Source organism: Anabrus simplex, chromosome 1 (assembly GCF_040414725.1).
Source record: "Anabrus simplex isolate iqAnaSimp1 chromosome 1, ASM4041472v1, whole genome shotgun sequence".
In the NCBI taxonomy this organism is placed as follows: Eukaryota; Metazoa; Arthropoda; class Insecta; order Orthoptera; family Tettigoniidae; genus Anabrus; species Anabrus simplex.
The window spans coordinates 218,858,020-218,883,827 of record NC_090265.1 but is presented as its reverse complement, the minus strand read 5'-3'; the positions used below and the strand labels follow the sequence as shown (position 1 = coordinate 218,883,827).

The 25,808-nt window shown below is 38.6% G+C and overlaps 1 protein-coding gene across 2 annotated transcripts in view; it reads right to left on the bottom strand.

Moving 5' to 3' along the window:
* Positions 1 to 1,906: 1,906 nt before the first annotated feature.
* LOC136864170 (nucleoside diphosphate-linked moiety X motif 17) overlaps positions 1,907 to 25,808 on the bottom strand; it is a 43,179-nt gene continuing 19,277 nt past the window's right edge. Inside the window, exon 4 of one of the 2 annotated variants that reach the window (XM_067140826.2) lies at positions 1,907 to 3,279. In XM_067140826.2, coding sequence (XP_066996927.2) covers positions 3,007 to 3,279 — 273 coding nt within the window. In that variant the 3' untranslated portion in view covers positions 1,907 to 3,006. The remainder of the gene's footprint in view (positions 3,280 to 25,808) is intronic. The other variant, XM_067140834.2, reaches the window with a different exon arrangement.

Genomic DNA, 25,808 nt, shown 5'->3' with positions numbered 1-25,808 from the left:
AGGGTGGAAAGAAATAGAGTTAGAAATGGCTGTGAAAGTAAGGAGAAATTGAAGGAACTTACTAGGAAATTGAATCTAGCAAAGAAGTCGGCTAAGGACAACATGATGGCAAACATAATTAGCAGTTATACAATTTTAGTTTATAATGGAGGGGTATGTATGTGTAAGTACTTGAATGCAGAAACAGGTTCCAAGAAGGACATTCCAGGAATCATTAATGAACAAGGGGAGTGTGTATACAAAGATCTTTGAAGGCAGAGGTATTCAGTCAGCAGTATGAAAAATTGTTGGTTACAAGGATAATGTTCAGATAGGGGAGATGACTAATACTAAAGAAGTATTAAAATTTACCTATGATAACAATGACATTTACTGTAAGATTCAAAAGTTAAAAACTAGACAAGAAGCTGGAATTTATAAGGTTTCAGGGGATATACTAAAGACAGTGGGTTGGGATATAGTACCATATCTGAAGTACTTATTTGAATATTGTTTGCACGAGGGAACTAAACCAAATTAATGGAGAGTTGCTATAGTAGCCCCTGTGTATAAAGTAAAGGGTTATAGACATAAATCTGAATCAGTTAGTTTGACATGCATTGCAAGTAAGATTTGGGAAAGTATTCTTTCTGATTATATTAGACATGTTTGCAAAATTGATAGAAGGCAGTTTGGGGTTAGGAAAGGTTATTCCACTGAAGCTCAACTTGTAGGATTCCAGCAAGATATAGCAGATATCCTGAATTCAGGAGGGCAAATGGACTGTATTGCGATTGATCTATCTAAGGCATTTGACAGGGTAGCTCAAGGGAGACTACTGGCAAAAATGATTGCAATCAGACTAGACAAAAGAGTGACTGAATGGGTAGCTATATTTCCAGAAAATAGAACTCAGAGAATTAGAGTAGGTGAATCTTTATCTGACCCTGTAATAATTAAGAGGGGAATTCTTAAAGGCAGTATTATTGGACCTTTATGCTGTCTTATATATACCAATGATATGATTGAAGAACTGGAATCAGAATTAAGGCTTTTTGCAGATGATGTTCTTCTGTAAGCAACTGCAAAATTACTTTGATAATGTTGTGTGATGGACAGTAGGCAATGGTATGATGATAAACGGTGTTAAAAGTCAGATTGTGAGTTTCACAAATAGGAAAAGTCCTCTCAGTTTTAATCACTGTGTTGATATGGTGAAAGTACCTTATGGGGATCATTGTAAGTACCTAGGTGTTAATATAAGGAAAGATCTTCATTGGGGTAATCACATAAATATGACTGTAAATATAAAGGGTACAGATCTCTGCACATGGTTAGGAGAGTATTTAGGGATTGTAATGAAGATGTAAAGGAGGGGGCATATAAATGTCTTGTAAGATCCCAACTAGAGTATGGTTCCAGTGTATGGGTCCCTCACCAGGATTACTTGATTCAAGAACTCAAAAAAATCCAAAGAAAAGCAGCTCAATTTGTTCCAAGTGATTTCTGACAAAAGAGTAGTGTTGCAAAAATGTTGCAAAGTTTGGGCTGCTTGACTAAGTGGTATGTAATACCAATATAGTTGGTCCGTTATTGGACATTATACATTTTCCAATAACGGGCCAACTATATTGGTATTATAAATTTACTCATTTGGAACAAATATTTCACGTTCCCTATGGGAATCAATATCTTTATCATAAGTGGTATGTTCCGAGCTGTCAGTGGAGAGATGGCGTGGAATGACATCAGTAGACTAATGAGTCTGAGTGGTGTCTTTAAAAGTAGGAAAGATCACAATATAAAGATAAAACTCGAATTCAAGAGTACAAATTGGGGCAAATATTTGTTTTTAGGAAGGGGAGTTACGGATTGGAATAACTTACCAATGGAGATGTTCAATAATTTTCCAATTTCTTTGCAATCATTTAAGAAAAGGCTAGGAAAACAACAGACAGGGAATCTGACACCTGGGCAACTGCCCTAAATGCTGGGCTTATGAACGTGGGACATCAGAATGCAGAGGGTAAAGCAGGCCTTAATTTCACCCTCATTAGTGTCAACCCACTTTTCACTGTCTTTTTCCACGTGGGTCTGACGATTTTTCCCGCACAAAGTGGGAAACGACGGATCCATAACCTCCAAGAATACAGACAACTCTGATACACAATTATGTAAATATTTGTCTCTCGGTTCTACTTATACCCTTGGGGAGCCTGTAAAGTAATGAATAATTGGTTGGTTATCTGTATTACTAACCCACACCCAGTCATTGTTTTGGTTTCACACGCAGGGCTTTAGGTACGATTTCACTGTCACTCATATCAGATGAAATATTAGTTTCTCTTCAAATCTCTTCTTTAATGTTTTCACAATCACCATCATTGTCCTCCGAATCTAAAAAACTTTCAATTAACTCAGCAATAGCATTGTTGTCACTTGCTAATACTACGCTCGCAGCCATCCATGGCTAGGAGAATGACTGACACCTGATGAAATGTTCGTGCTCTCAGAGTCTACAATTAGGCAAAAAATAACTGTGTAAGTTCTTAGAAGGAAAGTTGTAAACAAGCCACATTCCTGTTCTATTCTTAGAAGTTCACAAAAGGGAAACCCTTGCAAGGGTGATAAAAATATAAGCTAGTACATACAATACGGCGTGGCGTGTGAATGTCTCATCGTTTGAGTTTAAGGCCTGGCCAATGCTCACATGAACGTCGCATCAAAAGAGTCGAATGGGTTAAAACTTTACTTTCCTCACTCAGCATTAATTTTGATGTCATTACAACCTTGGATAGAAGACTACAGCTATACACAGAAGTCTAGTATAATCATGTCAATCGGACACATAAATCTTATGGGCCTAGGCAGATTTTATGCTTGTGGTACCAAACACCTCAGGATACTTTCCAGCACCTCGCTGAATCGATACCTCACTGAGTGGTCGTAGTTCTGCAGGCAAAAGAGGGTCGTAAATCATATTAGGTAGGTTGTCATAATGTAATGGCCCATCAGTGTAAAACTCTGTTAAATTTTGCTACGAATTATTCCATCTCGTTCACGGCAATACTCCAACCATCGCTGAAGAGCTAACTGTGTTCCACTGTATATCTCTTTGTCTTGCCATAAAGTTGCAGGGAACATCTGTGCAAGATTAAGTTCTGAAGGCTGTGAAACTAAGCTATCAGATCCAGTTAAATACTTCTTGGTAACCCAGGACCTCGCCTTACCACTGGCAAACAGTCTCTTTACATCATCTTGTGTGAGCCAGGTACAAGCTTGAACTTCATCAGGATCCAGCTGATAACAAAAAAATCATATACGACTTTAAAGAATATAATGTACAAAATATGAACACAAATATGTGAAAAGATTTGTTTTTCTTCGTTTTATGTTCTCATTCTTGAACAGCAGAAAGTAAAATTTACTCAAAATAAACTTTCATATCGAAGATATATTAAGTACAAATGCAAAGAGGAGAAGAATTCCACCTAATCAATACTTGTTTCTTTTTATAATAAAAAATACAGGACCAGTTTCGACCCTAGTGGGTCATCCTCAGCTGAACACACATATACATATAACGCTTTGTGCAATTGCAAACATTACCATACCTAAAAAGGAATATCATGTGATGATACCGTGTCAGGTTGTACTCACGAGTAGGGCATTCGTCAAATTGGAAATTAACTATATGTTATCATTTATCTATGTGACATGCAAGAATGCACATCTATGAGAAGTGAATATTCTTGAACTTAAAACTACCGAGCTCAATAGCTGCAGTCACTTAAGTGCGGCCAGTATCCAGTATTTGGGAGATAGTAGGTCCGAACGCCACTGTCGGCAGCCCTGAAAATGGTTTTCCGTGGTTTCCCATTTTCACACCAGGCAAATGCTGGGGTGGTACCTTAATTAAGGCCATAGCCGCTTCCTTCCCACTCCTAGCCTTTTCCTGTCCCATCGTCACCGTAAGACCTATCTGTTCACAATTAAGTATTTATTATTTTCCACCTAGTCAATACAATGATTGCTTAAGGCAATTTAATGGTTAAAAGTGGTACATGTTTCGTATTTTATCAACATCTTCAGCCACATAACACTGTTTAGATGAAAAATATATAAAATGAAAAAGTAATGCTTAAGAGGAAGTGTCCTTAAAATTAACATAAGATACTCCAACCATCGCTGAAGAGCTAACTGTGTTCCACTGTATATCTGTTTGTCTTGCCATAAAGTTGCAGGGAACATCTGGGCAAGATTAAGTTCTGAAGGCTGTGTAACTAAGCTATATGTTATCATTTATCTTATGTTAATTTTAAGGACACTTCCTCTTAAGCATTACTTTTTCAATTTATATATTTTTCATCTAAACAGTGTTATGTGGCTGAAGATGATAAAATACGAAACATGTACCACTTTTAACCATTAAATTGCCTTAAGCAATCATTGTATCGACTAGCTGGAAAATAATAAATACTTAATTGTGAATCTATTGAAGTGTGATACGGACCATGAAACTGATTTTATGCAGACCTATCTGTGTTGGTGCGATGTAAAACAACTAGCAAAAAAAAATTATAATAATAATAAAACTTTTAAGTATGCATAACAACATTTATGTAAAACACTTTCATGATTGTAAATGTTTTAGTTTATAGCTTGCACTGTTTCTTGATTCTTCAGTTTGATGATGATGCTTGTTGTTTAAAGGGGCCTAACATCTAGGTCATCGGCTCCTAAAGGTACGAAATGAAATGACAAATTAAAAGCCCAAAAACATCCACTGACCACAATTCAAAACATGAGGACGAAGAATGAATGGATGGATATGAATTTAAAACGATCAGTGGAACCGACCCACAGTGCCTCACATGCACAGAAACTGGCGTAGAACAATAGATTTACTGACCAAGGGACTGTTTCTATAGCACAATACTGAATCGATGATACTTGTAGTCAAAAGGGGTCCAAAATCCAAGTCAGTGGCCCCTCACAATGGTACTTATCACTAGAAAAGTAGAACCATGATATTTGTCACGTTGCGGTACTAATCAAGAGTAGCGTAGACTCGCGGTATTCCACACAGTATGGTACTACTCACAGGTAAGGAAATTCGCACATGTATTACAGACCTACACTGTTTCGCACATTGCGGTGCCATGTACAGGCGACGCAAACCTATGGGGTTCATCACATAAGAGTACTAACCACAGGGACTCGTACTATCCCGTGGTGTTCCTCATATAGTGGGTACTAATCATAGGCAAGCCAGAACATGGGTTCCCTCATCCCATGGTGTTGCTCATATAGTGCTAATCACAGGTACACACACGCACATTAATGGTGTCCCGACAAACAATCAACACTGCCCCACTCCAGTACTGAAAAGGAGGGGCGAGAGTGAAGGGATAGTGTTGAAGGCCACTTCAGTACCGAAAAGGAGGGGAAGGGAGTGAATAGGTAGTGCTGAATACACAGTGTGTGCATCCCGGTCTACATTTCGTTATACTGTAACATTGTGAGATGGCTCCTATCTTATCACAGATGAATCGGGGCCATATTATTGGCATGTGGGAGGCTCACATGGTCCCCCAAGCAATAGCTGAAGCAATACCATGCAGCCTTAAGACAGTTTGGACATGGGTAGAAATATGGCAAGAATGTCCAGCTAAATGGCTAAATGGTTAGCGTGCTGGCCTTTGGTCACAGGGGTCCTGGGTTCGATTCCTGGCAGGGCCGGGAATTTTAACCTTAATTGGTTAATTTCCCTGGCACGGGGGCTGGGTGTATGTGTCGTCTTCATCATCATTTCATCCTCATTATGATGCGCAGGTCGCCTACGGGAGTCAAATCAAAAGACCTGCACCTGGCGAGCCGAACTTGACCTCGGACACTCCCGGCACTAAAAGCCATACGCCATTTCCATTTCATGGCAAGAATGAGGTGAAGAAGGATTGGTAGATCATAGGACACATAACAAGGCTCCTAGAAGAACTACTACGGAACAAGATGCTGGAATCGTTCAAACTATGCGACAATTCTCCGTTTGCAACTATCGGTAATGCGATTACCACATTGGAATTGCCAGTAAACCGGACTACCGCGAGTCGCCGACTCCACGCGGCAGGTATTTACAATCGCCAAGCTGCGAAAAAGGGGTGACTTCTTCCTATCCACAGAGAACTTCACGTAGGCTTTGCACTACAAGAAAGTGTTTCTCCACGACAGGAATGGAAAATTACAATTTGGTTGGATGAAAAGGTATTTTGCTCTCATCCAGGTAAACAGCTGAAGTGCTGGCGTCCAGTTGGAAAGCGTTATGAAAAGCCCTTTGTCCAAGTAACTAATCAGTCGGGTCGCGTCACATGTGGCGTATTGGGGTGGATAAGTGGTGCTGGTTCAGGAGAGTTGATAGGGGTCACTCCACATATGACTGCTTGTGAATATGTGGACATTTTAGAAGGTGCCCTTCTTCCTAGTGTTCAAGCTATTTACCCCATAGAAGAAGTTCCCGTTATCAGGTTTGTGCAAGATAACTGCTCTGTTCGCACTGCATATGTAACCGAAGATTTCTTCAAACAGCATTCTGACGTTCACGTGCTTGACTGGCCTCACAAGTAGGCTGACTTAAATATAATAGAACATGTTTGGGCACGAATGGTAAACATGGGGATTCCAGGTCAGGAGAGGACAAGAGCAGCTCTCTTAATGCACTGCCATCGAGTTTGGGCGAATCTAAGGAATAAACCATATTTTTTCCAACATCTAAATTCCATTCCCAAGCGGCTAGAGCAAGTGGTAAACAGGAACGGGGCATAGACTGTTTATTAATTCTGGGAGGAAGGAGGAACCCATCACTTACACTTGTTGTAAAGTCAGTATTTGACATAACACTTTAGTTATTTAATACCCATTTCACAATTGGTTTTGAGTTAATTTCCATTTTTCTTTTCTTGAGATTATGTATCTATAGACCAAAGAGGATAGAATAGAATAGAGATGAAACTCAATGATAAATTTCGGTTCCAAGCCACTTGGCGCTAGTAGTTTTAGTCTCTTTTCTGAGATAGCGCCACAGTGTGCATTCTGGTGCAATACCTTAGTATTACTATCAACAGATAGAGTGGAGAATTAACATCCGGCGCAGTGACGCACATCCGGGTATGCTTACGGCTCCTCCCCCTCCTTTCCCTGCCCCTCGCCCCCCCCCCCCCCCCAAACGGCGATAATAATGCAGTTCTACTACTTCCATGCCCAATACATTGTAATTCATATATTTTTATTTCCAAGTACTTACTACGTTGTAAATAATGATCTGATACCCCTAGTTCGTATGGCATACTATGTTACTGAGAACATAACCACACACCTCAAAGCAGCTTTAACTTAAAATGAATGATTGACACATTAACACAAAGCTGATATTATAACAAATAAGAAATCCCTTCGAAAGCAAGACAAAAGAGCACACCATATGCAAGACAATAGGGTATCACATCAAAATCCAAGTACCACATGAAAATAAAAATAACAGAATTAAATGCACTGAGATAGGAAGTATATAGAACTACATTAATAGAACCATTCAGCTTTCAGCCCCTGATGTGTACTCAAACATGAAATACAGGATTTCAGGAGGACTGGCGAAGGAACTAAGATTTACATCACAAGCACATGAGCACTTGGAATTCAAACAACACAAATACTGTAGCATCATGGGAACTATCGATTAAAATCGATATAAGTTCGAACAAGGTTAATCGATTGGGTAAAGTCGAATTTGATGCAATTCAGCAATATTATCTTCACAATGACTAATTAATTTGTGAGAAGGGCCCACTGATTGAGGTTAGACTTGAAATACTTTAAATACTTCACTTCGAGACAAACTGCCTTTCTTCTTCTTCTTATTTTATGACCACATAGGATCACTTTAGTCAGTCCGTCGTTCAGGTCTCTTTGAAGGGATTGTTCGGGCTTTGCGGTCCTCCCAGTACTTCTTCAGACGCTCCGATCTTCGTGCCCTTTCCTCAGTTGAAAATGTGCGTGTTGTTGGTTTGTTTTGTGTAAGGGTAAAGCGGAGGTTTGTATTCTTGAGTTTTGTATTCAATTTTATCTTATTTTTGGTGTCTTCTGTTGTAAGGCCTATTTCCTTCAGATCCTCTCTTACTTCTCTGATCCATTTACATCCTGTTGTGGTATTTTTTGAGACGAGATTGTGTTGTACTAGTTGTTTCAGAAGTCTCGAGTCCTGCATCCTCATGATATGTCCAAAGAATCCCAGTCTCCTCTTACACATAGTATCTGTAATGGGTTCTAGCTCTTTGTACACGACTTTGTTAGGTATTAACCGCCACTGTCCATCTTTCTGATATTTTTTGTTGATACAGGTTCTTCCAATCCTCCTTTCAATTTTCTGAAGTCTGTCAGTCTTTGATTGTTTATTCAGGTAAAAGAGTGTTTCTGCTGCATATGTAGCTTCCGGTTTTATAACTGTGTTGTAGTGTTTTATTTTTGTATTTATTGATAGACATTTCTTTTTGTAGATATCCCATGTTAATTTTTGTGCTTTAGCTAATCTATTTGTTCTTGGATTGAGATTTTTTCATTTAAGTTATGTGTTATTACTTCTCCAAGATATTTAAACTGAGTTAATATTTTGATTTTATTACCATTTATGGTGACTTCTTTTAGCTGTGTTGGTTTTTGGGGCATAATTTCTGTTTTTTCAAATGATATTTTGAGGCCAATTTTATTTGCAATGTTTTGAAGTTCTGATATCTGGGTTTTTGCTTCTTTTATGTCCACTGCTAGTAATGCTAAATCGTCAGCAAAACCCAGGCAATTTGTTTTGATTTTTCGGCTAATCTTTATTTTGGGGGGACATTTTCTAAACCATTCCCTCATTACCATTTCTAGAGCACAGTTAAATAATAGTGGTGAGAGCCCATCTCCCTGCCGTAGTCCAGTTTTAATTTCAAATGTCTCTGATGTTTCACCCCTAAACTTCACTTTTGACTTGGTATTGGTGAGAGTCAATTTTATCATGTTTATTAATTTGGGGTGTAGTCCAAGGTGTCTTAAAATTTTAAACAGAGATTCTCTATGGATGCAATCATAAGCTTTCTTGAAATCTACAAATGTTATCACCATATCTCTGTTTCTTCTCCTGTTATAGTCCATTATCAACTTAAGACTCATGATCTGATCAGGACAGCTCTTCCAGGGTCTGAAACCTCCTTGATATTCTCCTAGTTCTTTCTCAAGTTGTAAACTTATCCTATTAAGGATGATTATTGAAAATATTTTGTATGTTATGTCTAGGAGCGAGATTCCCCTGTAGTTATTAGGGTCGGTTTTGTCCCCTTTTTTGTGCAGAGGATGAATGAGGGCTGTTGTCCAGTGTTCTGGTAGTTCTTCTTTAATCCAGATAGAGACAAGTTGTTGATGGAGGGCAACTTTTGCTGAGGTTCCTGCATATTTCCAGATTTCCGCAAAGGTCTGATCTTCTCCTGGCGCTTTGTAGTTTTTTAATTTATTCAGAGCTTGGTAGACTTCCTTTATTGTGGGGGGATTGATGTTTTCTGGTGATGTTTTTATCGGGGTGTTGGTGTCCAAATGAAGGAGTTCTGTAGGTTCCTCACAATTTAAAAGCTTGTTGAAATATTTAGCCAGAATTTCTGCATTGTCTTTATTGTTATGGGCCAGCTTACCATCTTCATCCTTCATCAGTAGGGTCGGGGGTTCATATTTTTGGAGCTGCTTTCTGAAGGTTTTGTAGTAGTCCCTTGATTTAGTTTTACTGAACTGTTCTTCAATTAACTGCAGGGTGTCCTTATGATGTTGTCTTTTTATTCTTCTTAAGACTTGGGTAGTTTCTTTTCTCTGTTTTACTAGCTTTTGATAGTATATTTCTGTCTTTTGGGACTGATGTAATAGCTATGCCTGATGTCTTTTCTCCACTGTTTCATCACATTCACTGTTCCACCATTGGTGTTTTTTACGTGGTTTAATTGGAGCTAGGTCTTCTGCAATTTGTTTAAGGTTGTGTACTAAGTCTTCAAGTTTGTCTGTGATTTTTATTTTTTCAGTTGCTTTCTGGTAATTTTTGTTGTTGATTAGCTGGGTAGGATCTATTTTTCTTTTAGTTTTAAGGGCTTGCTTTTGTTGTCTCCTCTGGGGAGTGAGTTTAATTTTAATTTTAACTACGTAGTGATCTGAACCTGTGTCTATTCCTCGGAGGACTTTGACGTTATAGATCTCTTTGTGGTGGTATTTGTCCATGCAGACGTGGTCCAGTTGCCATTCTCCTTTAGTGTAGTCAGGGTGTTTCCATGTTTTGAGTTTTTGAGGTTTCCTCTTAAAACATGTAGATTTTGAGATTAAATTATGGTTTCTACACAGGTCAACTAGTCTCTCTCCATTTTTATTTGTTTTCTTGTGTGCTGGCCATTTTCCGATGATGTCACGGTGTTTTCTTTCTCTGCCTAGTTGAGCGTTGAAGTTGCCTATTAATAATTTTATATGGTGTTTGGGGATGTTATCTATGGTCTGGTCCAATAGGTCCCAAAATTCTCCTGTTTCCTCCTGGTCTTTTGAGGAGTTGTTTTTATCATTAGTGGGAGCATGGGCATTTATTATAGTATAGATTTTATTAGATGCCTTTAAGGTGAGCGTTGAGAGTCGTGGAGACTGTGATCTGAATTCTTGAACTGAGTTTATTATTTTAAGGCTGACCAAAAATCCTGTTCCAAATTGTGGGACATTCTTCATCACTCTCTTATACCTTTATAAAGTCTGTACCCTTGAGATTCCAAGGCATCCTGGTCAGTGTTTCTAATTTCCTGTAATCCCATGATAAGAATTTTGTGTTGGTCCATTATGTCGGTGATCACTTTTAGTTTACCGGTTTGCATGAGTGAGTTTATGTTGTGTGTAGAGAAGTATGTTATCTGCTTTGGTTTGATTCTTGATTTTGTCTCATTCGTGTATGTAGTACTGGGGTATTTCCGTGCCTCCGACTTCACGGTATCTTTCAGGTGGCAGCCCACCGTATCCGAATGCTGCCTTCTCTGAACTCTTGGTTCAGCCGGTGGAGTATTCCTTAAAAGACCTTCCATGGTTGACTGTCAAGGTGTCACCTGTGTGGGACTAGGTCCCGAATTACAACTCTGGATGTGATCCAGTGAGGTGATAATGAGGCCGCTCCTCTGGAGTACAGACGCCTTGTGCAGCCGCCCCTAACCTGGAGAACAGACGCTGCATAATGGATTCCAGTGGCATTTCCTCCACTGTGGGGACCATCACCCCACCCAAAGGGGCTCATTCGCCCGAAGCCGTTGGCCCCCTTAGGGAGTAAGGTTATTTCCCGCCGCCCAACACTGCCTTTAATTATTAACATCGCTCATTTCATGCTTATTTGCGTGCCATCTACAGAACGTGTATATAACTATTTACACGTTATGAATGACCTCCAGCGCCATCTAGAAAAAGAGACTGAAACTACCTGAAGCTAGCTAGAGATTGGAACCAAAAGCCCTATTAGAGTTTCACCCCCCTGCTATAGACAGTGCATTATGTTTATTATTTTACCGTACGTTTATTTTATTTATATATTTTCGAGGAAGATGCGTTAGGTTCATATTTTTGATAAGATATTTCTTTAAATCTGTGTTAATTTTTTAAGAATTAGTTATGTTGAAATTTGCAATAATAGCATTTTGTTGTATATTTTAAGACACGACTTTGTATTTTATGGAAATTCAATATGAATGATATTAAACTATTTTAAGATGTATTTTTCTTATTGCTCAAGAAGTAAAATGTATCTTCAGTTATTTTTATAAAGAAATGCTTGCGCAGTTATACATCAATATCTTATTTTATCAGTGAAGGGGTTTATAGAATTTATCGTAATTCTATATCCGAGGTGGTAAATTATGATGATATAACTTCAGTAAAGTCCAGAACAAAGTTACAAACCAGTAAAAGGTATTTTCAAATTACGACCCGATATAACGCAGCTACAAAATATTCCTAACTAGTATAAAATACTTTTTGGTTAAAACCCTCCTTTACTTTTTGATACTGCCATTATTAGAGTAGATTACCTAATGCAGTACTTCAACACATCCCCCATTGTGCCCATTTCAATCACAAGAGTCTTGTAGCGGGTTGTCTACATGCAGCAATGCGTTAAGCGAGAAGGTGGGTCATTGTGCCTTCGGCACTACCCCCTCATTCCCTTCCCTCTTGTTTTGTACTGGAGTGGCCTTCAACACTACCCCTTCACTCTCACCCCTCATTTTCAGTACTGGAGTGGAGCAGTGTTGATTGTTTATGTCGGGACACCATTAATGTGCTTGTGTGTACTGTAAAAGACATCGAGTCCTTGTTTGCTACTAATTACAAACCTATTTGGTACCCAGCATAGTGGTACTACGCACAAGTAAAAGCGACCCATGGTGTTCCCCGCGTGGTGGTACTAATCAAAAGTAGTTTCATGGTTCTAATTTGATCATCCCTTGGTCGCCCCTTTTAGTCGACTCTTACCACAGGCAGAGGATACCGTGGTTGAATTCTTCGTCTGCGTCCCCCACCCACAGGGGGGTTGTGTGTTTGGTCCGCGAGAGGTATTTTATTTCCCTCAAGTCCGCCGGCAAGCCGATTAGGACCCCCTATCCACCACCTGGGAGTATCACCTCCCCCCCCTTGCTACGCTAGCTGGCTCGTGGATTCTTCAGTTTGACTACTATAATTAAGTCTTATAATCCATAACTGTACATTATATTAAAAACTCAATGGCTTGAATTGTGATATGAGTTACACTTTTAAATACCAATTTCTTGTTTAAAAGTTTTTTGTCACCATATGTACATGAAGGATAAGAAACGCCGTATTAAGTAAAGTTGTATGGCATTAAACCAGAGTAGTGGCTCCTTCCCTTTTTGTAGTTGTGTGAGAGTGTAATGATTATTGCTATTGTAGTCCTGAGGTATATATGGTTTGGGAGCACGTTGTGTTGTACACATCTTTTAATGTAAACAACAGGATTTTATATATGGCAAGCTGTAATCTCTACACTTCCGTCCAAGCCTCAACTGAATCTACACTACTTCAATGTTTTGCCTTTTAGAGATATAAAGCGTTTCTTATCCTTCGTGTACATATGGTGACAAAAAACTTTTAAACGAGAAATTAGTATTTTAAAGTGTAACTCATATCACAATTCAAGCCATTGAGTTTATAATATAATGTACAGTTATGGACAATGAGTTAATTATAGTAGTCAAACGGAAGAATCAAAAAACAGTGCAAGCCATAAACTCAAACATTTACAGGCATGAAAGTGTTTTACGTATGTTGTTTTTATTTTATTTTACAAGTTAGTTTTAAGTTCAAGAATATTCACTTCTCATAGATGTGCATTCACACATGTCACATTGATAAATTATAACATACACTTAATTTCCAATTTGACGAATGTCCTACTCATGAGTACAACCTGACATGTTATCGTCACATGATATTACTTTTTAGACATAGTAATGTTTGCAATTGCACGATGCGTTATATGTATGTGTGTGTTCAGTGGAGGATGACCCGCAAGGGTCGAAACCGGTCCTGAATTTTTAATTATAACAAACAAGTATTGATTAGGTGGAATTCTTCTCCTCTTTGCATTTGTGTGAATCATCAATACGGATATGAAGCTCATGATTACGATATGTTAAGTACATTTAAAAAAAACCCAACCGGACACCAATGAACACTGAACCCACAATATTCCGACTTTGCACTGGATGTTCTTACCAAATGACAAGCAAACCTGCTGATGGGGGCACATTATAAAAAAAAGTGAAATTTTTCTCCCAACATGTTTGTAACTTCAAAATTAATAGTTATCCAAATTTTAGCAACACGAGTGCGAATACTTTGTGAGAAAAACGAGGGGGTGATGTTTGGTTTTATGGGTGAAGAAATCAAATTTCTTATGTGAACTGAAGCTTTTCAGAAATACTACACATCTCTCAATAGGGTTAGTCCTGAACGTGCAAAATGGTATCCCATAAAAGAAAGTGAGCAAAACATAATTTCACTGAATACCGAATAACTGCCACTTTTTCATATTTATCACACAGTCCTTTCAAATTTTTAAGGCAATAGTCCGTTGCGTTGTGGAAATGATTTTGGTTCTTTTCTCTTGGCTGGTATTAAATGATAGCTTTCCGGGGTCGCAATGTTTTTCCTCGAGAATTTTTTATACAATTTCTGCGTCATTATGGACACAGTAAGAGTCCAGAAGTAGTAAGTTTCATGCACTTGAATAAGGATGGCTTCTTTCAAAAATGACGTGAACAATGCTTTTGCCATCTTCCCTGATGAATTTCACTTTACAATAATTCAATTTTAAGCCTTGAACATATTTTCCTCCAACTCTTTTACTTATACCAGACATTAGTTTTCCCGATTTTGACACTACAAACATCATGGTGTATGAGTGTGTGGTTGCATCCTTTGACTCCACAACATCTCTTACTTCAGATGTTCTCTTAACCCCGAGAATTCTTCCCATTGCCATTACTTTATTAAAGCCACATTCGTTTGTGTTGTATATCTGATCCTAATTAAAGTTCTTCATGAAAATATTGTATTTTTTAAATGCCTGAATCACTTAATCATGTTCAATATTTCTTTACTGTAACTTGTCTTTCAGTTATACAGGTTGTGATTTTGCAATAAACTAAACCATAATGTTTTTAAAACAATGGAGCCACGTTGTACTAGCTTTGAAAGAATTCTCATCCAACTGTAACTCGCGTGCCTTTAGAAATGACCTTCTGAAGGTCACTCTTTTTCACTATTTGATTTTCTGATCATTGCTGCACAAATTCCTGGAAAGTTAATTTGTTTATTTCTTTGATTTTATATTTTATAATCCTTTCACGTTCGACAAAGTCTTGTTCTGGAGAGTTGCCATTCTCTGGTGAGACGTATATGTTTCACTGACGATTAGGATCTATGATTAAATTTCTTCTTGAGAGGTGTTCCTGGAAGTACTCAATAATTTATGATTTTTTCTCTTTCTTCAAAAGATATTTCTCTAGGTTTTTACTTTGGAGAAGGAGCAAATACCGATCCTGACTGTTGCGAACTACTGGACTCCCTTTCGGAAGACAACTTTCTTTGTGAAACAACGTTTTCTGGAATAACAACATAAATCATCACCTGGCTGGGACTCTGTATGATCAATGTCTAGTGTTGTTTCACTTTCCACTGTCCCGGAAACAAAGCTTTTCAACACTTCACACATTTAGTTCACTACTTCAATTTTTGCCTCTAAAGCATTTTAACTTTTATAACCCTCATACATAGATACATTATATACATACATACATTACCATTATAGACCGTTATGCCTTTCAGCGTTCAGTCTGCAAGCCTCTGTTCGAGGCTTGCTTAAAATGTTCTGAGCTTGGTAAATTCATGAAGCAGGATGCTACCCTACTTACACACAGTCCAAGTGAGGATCTCTCCTCTTAACGGGTTAGGGACCACCAGTTGATTGTAGAGTCCTAGCCGCCTGAGCACAAGGAGGGCTATAACTCGCATTCCATAGCAACAGGTATCCCGACTCTCAGGACCTCTTACTAGGCCACTCAGCCATTGCCCATGGTTCACTAACTAGGACATGACTACAGTAACACCATGAACCATCCTCATTTTCAAATTTTTCTACAAGTATTCTAGCCGCATTTTTCACTTCCTATAACACAGTGGTAAGTGGCAGTCGTGTAAATACAGATAACCTTGCAGCGCATCACGTGACGACCCTTCATAACATAGGACTCTCCCTCCTATTCATGTACCCTTCACGAGGTGTGGTGGCATGTCAATAGGTACATGTTGGCTAAATAAGAAGTGACTGTCAAAACAAATTTTGTGTTCTGCTTTCTAGTAAAATATTCAGCCCAGCATTACAAAAATGTGTTTCTATATTAAAATGACTAATTCTGTCTGTCATCCACAGTGATGTTGAGAAAACGGGAAGGTTTCAACAGCTGAAACTGGTACCAGTTATAGATTATTGTCTACTTTACAAGAAAAATACAATGAACCTCCCACGGCCACGACTTTTGTACTTTTCTAAAGAAAAATATGTTTCTTTCAGCGATGCTATTGTCTCATTCACCATAATGATGTAGGTACACAGCTATATCTATGTACATCGTGACTTCTGTTGCCTTCCACAAACTGTATATGGAGGAAACGGGAACATTCTAAAGACTAAAACTGGTACCAGATATAGGTTACATGATGACCATCATACTTGAACAGTTAAGTGAAATATTTTTCTTTTTCTATTCTGGGGTATCAAAACACATATTTCCATCAACATGCATGGCATTCAGGTGGCCATGGTCGTTGAAGTCGTGAAGTGTATATTATGGTCTGACACTGTGATTAGCCAGTTCGAGTCCTGTTGGTTGAAAAAAAAAAAAATACCATTTGGCTGGCAGGATAGGAGAGGTGGTAGTATACAATTTCTAATCACCAGATTGCATGCCAAAAGCCTGGATTAAATTCCAAACCTTTTTGCAGTAGTCATACGGAGATACGAGTGAGAGAATGTGACACTGTAGGTGGTGATTTGACTGTCGGATAGAGACGTAAAACCTTGAACAGAACTTTTGGTACTATTAGACAGGAGGAGCCTATGTGTCGGCAGGGGTTTCACTCTCATCCTTCCCACTATCATAATATATCACGTCATTCATTTTATCTCATGAACTCCTCTGATGAGGTTGACGCCAGGAAGGGCATCCGGTTGTAAAAATTTGCAACAAAGATGATTTTTTTTTTTTACAACCTGCTTTACGTTGCACCGACACAGATAGGTCTTATGGTGATGATAGGATAAGAAAAACTTACAAGTGGGAAAGAAGTGACCATGGCCTTAATTATTTGCCTGGTGTGAAAATGGGAAACCACAGAAAACCATCTTCAGGGCTGCCAACAGTGGGGTTCGAACCCACTATCTTCTGGATGCAAGCTCACAGCTACCGCATGGTCAATTTGCCCGGTCAACAAAGATTCATCTCAATTCATACCCGACACCGTACGGGTTGGACATACAAGTTCGAGGAATAACATCTTAACAAATGTTGAACTTGGATGCTTTGTTTGTAGGTGCTTCTATGGTAGAGGCATGTTTTGGCTGAGATGGACTTTCATATGCTTGGTTCTTTCTTGATAAAAAGTCTCTCGTTCAACAGGGTAAGGTTGTCGTTTTGTTGCACATACAGAGAAGTAGGCCAAATGGCATTATTGAGATTCAGCAAAACCGGATTTCAAAAAATATTCTACAAGATTCACTTGCTTCTTCTTTTCATCCAAGTGAGAATACAATGTTTTCTAAAGTAGCAATTTTTTGCCCAAGAAACAAACAAGTTAACATCATCAAACAATATGTTCTGAATAGTTTGAAAGATAACCAAATAATGTACTTTACCACTGACTCCATAGTGTGCGATGATGTTATTGAAGTTAATAAAGCTGGTTTGTGTAATGGAACAAGATTGAATCTACAGAAGCTACACAAAAATATTGTTCATGCAGAAGTTCAGATGGACTCAGCTTCAGGAGGAAAGTATTTTATTCCTTATTCCCAGAATAGATTTAGTACCTGTGAATGCAGGGAATACCATTAATGTTATTGGCTTTACGTCCCACCAACTACTTTTACGGTTTTCGGAGATGCCAAGGTGCCGGAATTTAGTCCTACACAAGTTCTTTTACATGCCAGTAAATCTACCAACACAAGGCTGTCGTATTTGAGCACCTTCAAATACCACCGGACTGAGTAGGATCGAACCTGCCACGTTGAGGTCAGAAGGCCAGCGCCTCAATCATCTGAGCCACGCAGCCCGGCCCATTTGTTCTTAAATGGAGGCAATTTCATCTAAATTTTGCCTTCTCTGACACAATGAATAAGCCACCAGGACAAACTTTAAAATTGGGATGAATCTCCCAGTTTTTTGGACAGTTGTACTGTACATAGCTTTTTCAAGAGTTCTCAGATCCATAGGCTTCAAAGTACAACTCCAAGCTACAACTGCATTCATATGGTTTGTAAGGAAATACTATATCTGTTTTGATTCCGTTCAAATGCCGTATGAAACCCGGAAAGTGTAATATTTATAGATAGTAATTTTGACTGTCAAAGATAGGTTTACATACTAGTATAAGTATATTAAGTAATAATCAAACCATGTGAGAAAGTTACACTGAGCGGCACGAAAAACGCAACACTCCAATTTCTTTCAAAAATGAAATTTATTTTAAAATTTATGACACTAATCCACTAACTTATGATAGACTATTGTGATACAGCCCCATGTAAGTATCTAACAATGAAAAAAAAAAAAAACACGATTATAAACAAATTGAACAAATTACGCCAGAGATGCACATTTCAAGGAAATATTGAGTAAGCTCATAAAAGTAATGCACTTCTGTTTTGATGTTATACACTTCACAGACCTCGGAGACAATCCTGGGGACCTCTTCAAAAGCGTGTATTGCCACCTCTTGCACCAATGACGGCATTCAACCTTTCAGGCATGCTCCTGATTAATGCAGTACTGTCCTGTTGAGGAATCATCTCCCATTCTTCCAGAAGGGCATTCCATAGGTCCTGTAGGGTCTCTAGATAGTGCTGACGGGCTCTTCTCCCCAACTGGTCTCAAACGTGTTCAATAGGATTCAAATCAAGGCTTCGAGCACGCCAAGACATAACACAAATCCCTGTTTCACCCAAGAACTCTTGCACAATTCTCGTAACATGTGGGTGTGCACTGTCATGCATTAATGTAAAATCATCACCAATAAATGGAGCGAAAGGCACAATATGCTCCAGAAGGATTTCCTCCACATACCGATGTGTGGTAAGGCTGTCATTCTCCACTAAGACCAAATCCGTACTTGCATCTGTATTGGTTCCTGCCCACACCATCAAAAAACCACGCAGAAAATGCAACCTGAATGAAAATGTGCAAGAAGAATACCTTTCCCCTGGCCTTCCCCAGACTCTCTCCCTTCCGTCAGGTGATTGGAGACCAAATTGCAACTCATCGGTAAACAACACTCGATCCCATTGTTTTACTGTCCAGCCAAGACGTTCCCTTGCAAAACGTAGTCATTCCGTGGTTTCCCATTTTCACACCAGGCAAATGCTGGGGCTGTACCTTAATTAAGGCCACGGCCGCTTCCTTCCAACTCCTAAGCCTTTCCTATCCCATCGTCGCTATAAGACCTATCTGTGTCGGTGCGACGTAAAGCCCCTAACAAAAAAAAAAAAAAGGTAGTCGAGCTGTGCGATGCTCTCTGGTGAGTTTCGGACCTGTAGCAGGTCTTTTGGACTTAAGATTGGCTTCTTCCAGTCTTTTTTGAATGGTTCTCTCACTAACAGTGATCCCTCAAACTTGGCGGAGTCGATTTCGTGCTTCAACGGCGGTGGTGTGACGGTTGTGGAGAACTTGAAGTTGATAGAAGTGGTCACCTCTCTCTGATGTTGCTCTTCTCGGACCTGATCCTGGTCTTCTTGCAAAGCCTCCAGTTTCCCTGTACCTCCGTATGGTTCTGGAAATCGTGGAAGGTGTAGTCCTCAACACTTCTGCAACGTAGTGCATGCTGCGAACATTTTCTACCAAAACAACAGATTTCGCAGCTTGTTCATGGCTTAATGGCATATTTACTCCAGAAAGCTGATTAAGACAATCACAGAAAGATCCTACAAACGGGTGTGATTGGGGCTAGAATTAAAGGTACAACAATAAGCGCTACAAGAGCAGGAAAATATTATTGGCTCACATCCAGCGATGTGTTTTCCAGGTTGCACAGGAAAAAACAATTGAGGCTAGTGCAATAAACAATCAACACTTCATTGTTTGCTCGCAAAGCAACGCCAATAACATATCTTAAAAAATTAGTTGAAGTGCTTCACTTTGATTAAATAGATAATTACACATCATTTATTGGGTGTTGTGTTTTTTGTGCCACTCAGTGTATATTATATTTTCATCTGCCCTACCAGAAGGTATGCTTGTGAACTATGGTAGCCAGGTATTGTTCTGTTCAAAAAGATCTACACCACAGGCCTGGTACTACTGCCATCCCAGTGCAGACTGTGCGCAAGTCACCTGTTGTGGGCCAATTCAATTAATGTTTAATTTTCACAACTGCATTGTACACAAAATAAACTTTTAATTAAAAACACCCTAGAATTAACCAAAGAACTAAATACGAGATAAAAATAATAGAGAGCACATGAGTGATAACTTTTTACATCACCGAAGTTAGGGCTTGTGGCCCTCTCTTACACTTAACCACATAATTTACAGATAATACATATATGAAAGAAATGTACTATTTTATCATAAAATCAAAGATAAGCTAAAAATTACAGATTTGGACAACATATAATGAAGAAAGAAGGCAAAGTTCAACAAATAAATTAAATCTGGAGTGTAAAGATAAAAAGAAAGAGACAAAGTCATAATGAAAAAGTAATATACAAACTGAAAGATATAAGCAATGCATAAAGAGAACACAATACATAATAAATTAAATGGAAACATAAGTATGGCCATAAAAAGTGATCTATGTACATGAGTAAGAAACTAAGTATTATGTACATTTACACTATAACAATAATAATAATAATAATAATAATAATAATAATAATAATAATAATAATAATAATAACCACAATCACACAACCTATCATACATCACCATACAGACAAAACAATCTGCGGTATTCAACAGGTAATCTCTACATGCAGTCATAAATTTTGATGTTGAGTTTAAGTTCCTGACAGCAGCTGCAAGTGAATTCTAAAGTCATGACTAGGGCCCGGATTTTCAGGTTTTAACCTATTTATTCCTCGCTATTTAATTCACAAATTTCGATATATTTGTTCGTTTCACACTTCCTGGAGCAGAATATGTGAATTTCATTGCACCTAAAAAAACCTAAATGAGGGGTTGATACCTAAAATAACCTAAATAGCTGTTTTACCTTCTTCAAATAAAGAATGTTACTTTCCCTGCATTGTAAAATTATTTCCAGCGCAATTACAAGCAGTAGGACAGAGATAGTTCATGTTACTACCCATGCTTTCCACCACATATGTGAGATCTGGTGGCTCCTTGATGCATCAGATAGAAGGTCTGGAGGAACGTAAACAGTTTCGCCTCCATTCGTCCATAGAGAATACAGCCGGCAGAGTGTGTGGTGACTGGTTCCTGCAGTATTTTCTAACCGTAATTGCTGCATAGCGAAACAATGCCTAAATCGCAATTATTGAGAAAATGGATTGCTACAGATGGACACTTCACTACAGACGGTCGAGTAGTCTTCTGTCAGGCATGCTCCAAAGAAGTAAGTTTCCCGTAACTTATCTAAAACCTGCATTGCAATACCCTAGCTCGCTTACTGAAGAGTACGTAGGATTTGGATTCTTCATTTCAGGTTAAATATGAGCAGAAATCCTGTCTTGAGCAGCATAAATCTGCAGCAGCTCACATACCTAGCGTAGCGAGGAGAAATAAGTCCAGCAGCAACAGTAAGCAAAAGTTTATTTCTTCCACAATTGGCAAGCCTGAAGATAACCTTGTCTTTCGCCTATGTCAGGTGTTGGTGTCTGCAAACGTCCCATGGAACGTGCTAAGTAACCTGACCATGAAATCATTCTTAGGAGACATCAGCGACCGCAGTATACCTAATGAATCCACTTTAAGGAAGAATTATTTGCATCCTGTTTACCAGAAGACATTAGATGAAATAAGAGAAGATGTAGGCGATCACTATATTTGGTGTTCTGTCGATGAAACATCTGACAGCTGCGGTCGCTTCATTGTGAATGTGGTAGTGGGTAAGCTGGATCAAAATGAACCAGTTAACGCTCATCTAATTCTGTGTAAAGAAATAGAACAAACTAACAACAGCACAATAACCTGCGCTTTGAGGGATGCTTTACGCATATTGTGGCTAGCAGAGAATCAAGATAGTAAGTTCCTTTTGTTAGTGACAGAGAGTGCTCTCTACATGTTGAAGGCAGGGCAGGTTCTACAGTCCTTCTACCCGAGCATGCTACACGTTACGTGCTTGGCCCACGGCCTGCACCGCCTTGCGGAGGAGATTAGAAGCAACTTCAGTGACGTCAACAGTGTGGTTTCTTCAGTCAAGAAAGTTTTCCTCAAAGCCCCCAACACGTACACAGTTGTTCAAAGAGAAACTACCAACAACACCTCTTCCACCTGAGCTGATACTTACCCACTGGGGAACTTGGTTGTCTGATGCTATTTACTATGCTGAGCACCTAGAAGGAATTAAAAAATGTTGTCAATGATTTGGATGAAACAGAAGCTTCCTGCATCGCAAAGGCCAAGAAATCGTTCGAGTGCCCGACCCTCGTCGCTTCCCTAGCATATATTAAGACACATTTTTGTTTTATACCAGAAGCTATTCTCCAGTTGGAAGGTGCTACCTTGTCACTCAAAGATTCCCTGGATATCGTTGGCAATGTTTCCAGAAGAGAAATACCTGGGCCATTGGGAGTTCTTCGAAGCTGCAGAAGATTCTTCAATGCAATCCTGGTTTTGAAGATATGAAAGTCATCAATTCAGTATTACAAGGAGAAAAGTATTCAGGAAAATTACCCATACAACCTAATGCATTAGCATCTATGTACTATGCTCCAATGACGTCATGTTCCGTTGAAAGAACTTTTTCGTCATATAAGAATGTGTTACGTGACAACAGGAAATCATTTACCCCAGACAATTTGGGTATGTACGTTGTTATTTACTGCAATGCCAAAAATTACTTACAAAGGAAACAGTACAGTGTATTCTCTGTGTATTTTTTATGAATATGACAATGTAAACTTTTGTGAAATAAGTACATAAATCAATTTTACAGAACTACCAAAACCAAAAAGTATTGCTGCCTGGAGGCTAAACTTAAAATCACCTATTTTAAGAATACAAAAAACCTAAAATGAAGGTTTATGCCACCTAAAAATCCGGGCCCTAGTCATGACCCAGCCACAATGAAGGATCGATTACACATTGAAGAGTGGTTGACGGGAATAACGAGGGAAATGCCTTGTGTTACAACTATGGAATGAGGACAATAAATGGAATTTTGAAGAAATGTATTTGGGTCGATTTTCCTTCTGAGTTTGATATATCAACGTAAGTATGTGGAATTTCTGCCGCCTCTCGGGTTTCAGCCAGGAAAGAAATGTGTAGCTAGGGGTTATGTGAGCATCATAACTCAAATTAAAAACAAATCGAAGACCAGAGTTCAATGCTTGTTGAAGTTTCATAGTTTGTTCAAGGGTCGCATCAACGAGGACAATGTCGCAGTAGTCAAGTATTGGTAGTATCAAAGTATGGAACAGTTTTATCTTTACATCTTGTGGCAAAATGTCCTTATGTCGTTTCATAGAGTGTAGCGTCGCATACATATTTCTGCATGTATTTCTTACATGTGCAGAGCAATTAAGAGTTTCACACAGGGTCAAGCCTAGGTTCTTCATTTCTTCACTGAACAGGATTATGGTGGCATTTAATGTCACCGAAGGAATAGCATAATTTTTATACCCAACGTTTAATCATTTCTGAGAACCGATAATGATTGTTTGAGGGGGGGTTTTTTTTGGGGGGGAGGGGGTTGAGGAGGAGAGAGTTTTCACTGGTGTACACACTGAGTTGTTGAAGGTCAGAGTTAATATCTCTTCCAGATTTCTTGAAAGAGGTCACTCACTTCTCCCTTGTGACAGCATGTTTGGAAAACTGAAGAGAAAAATACAGAAAAGTGACAGAGTTTACACCCCCCAAAGAGTATGTTGAAATCATAGCAAACAGTATTTCAAAAGTTACAGTTATTATAGTGCAAAGTGAAGACATTATGGATTTTGACACATGGCCTTGTCATTACAAAAAAAGTGTACTGTCTAGGGAAACAGCACATTGAAAGCTGCCTCGCCAAGAAAAGCAATATCTTTGTCAATTATGAATCGATGAAACCTGGAATGGTGACTGCCTACACTTTTATAAACAGCTGTGTCATTCTCTTTTTTAATCTGGCAAAAACTAAATTTGCTTCATTTCTTACTGGTAAGGAATGGCTGTACAGTGGAGGAATTAACAAAAAAAGAAAATTGAAGATATTCACAAACTGTTTACGTACATCTACAGAGAAGATGCTTGAGTTTTTTTATGAGGAGATATCGAAATGACTGACCACAAGCGATGGTTTTTTCATTTGGCTATTTCTAGCCGGGTGCAGCCCTTGTAAGGCAGACCCTCCGATGAGGTTGGGCGGCATTTGCCATGTGTACGTAAGTGCGTGTTATTGTGGTGGAGGATAGTGTTATGTGTGGTGTGTGAGTTGCAGGGATGTGGAGGACAGCTTAAACACCCAACCTCCCCGAGCCACTGGAATTAACCAATGAAGGTTAAAATCCCTGACCCGGACGGGAATCAAACCCGGGACCCTCTGAACCAAAGACCAGTACGCTGACCATTCAGCCAATGAGTTGGACACCACAAGTGATGATTCACAGTGATATGAACTATTTAAAATATCGAATTCTGTAAATTAGTTATGTTTAGTTTAAGATAATTTTCCATTAGTTAATCAATAAATTTGACTTTTATGCCAAAAATGTGTAATTTTGAATGGATTATTCACATGAAAAGTGCTAAATTTCCTCATCGACTGGGCAAAGTAACTATGTTACAAATTTTCACTTTATTCCAAGAAATTTCCAAGAATATATGGAAATTAATGAACGCAGGTTTTCATGGCTCATTGTATTAACATAAAGAAATGAATGTGTAACTGGATTGAAGCCACTATATATATTTATTTAATAAAGCCAAGCTTTCTGCCAAATTGCATTGGCCTTCATCAGGGCATATGAAGTTCTGCCTCCGACAGTAAGCAAAGAAGTTCTTCGAAGGAACGTGGAAGTCATGACCGTACTATCCACGGCTTACCCTACAAACTGGACTCAAGGATCATCACGCTGTCCATTTCCAGTGTGTATAATTTACCGCACAACAAATTTGGAAAATTTTAATACATTCTGTTGAATAGTTTAATGATAAAACAGTCTTTTGCCTCTCCTGAACACTAAGAAAAAAGTGACTTAGTCCCTTTCCCCACTGGCGAATTAAATTTCTTACCAACCAGCATTCTAAAGGAATCTTACACTGGTACAGATATATTAGTGAAATAATATGCTTATGTAAAACTGATGTCAGAAATGCACAACAGTTATTTAACACACTGAATTCCTTATACAAGTCAACCAAATTCACAATGGAACCATAAACTAACAAGAAAATGAATTTTTTAGACATCACAATCAGTAGAAACAACAACAACCAATCATACAAAACACACAGAAACCCACTCAAAGATCACACACAATACACAATGAATCCAACCAGCTATACACACGATTAGCAGGACTGAATACGATACAAAGAATAATTTCCATACCAACACAACAGATTTCAATAATGAAATACAAACAATAACTCAAACTGCGAAAGAAAACAACCACCTCCTGATGCAGTGAATTGATTATTAAATAAACAAAAAAAACATTGTCTTCAACTAAGTGAACAAGAACACGTACAAAATAGATAATATTTTCAAAAAACAAGGTCTAAAAGCAGGCTTTGGAATGAAAAAACATGCTGCAAAACAAATCAGCAAATGCAACCTAAACAAAAAAGACCTTT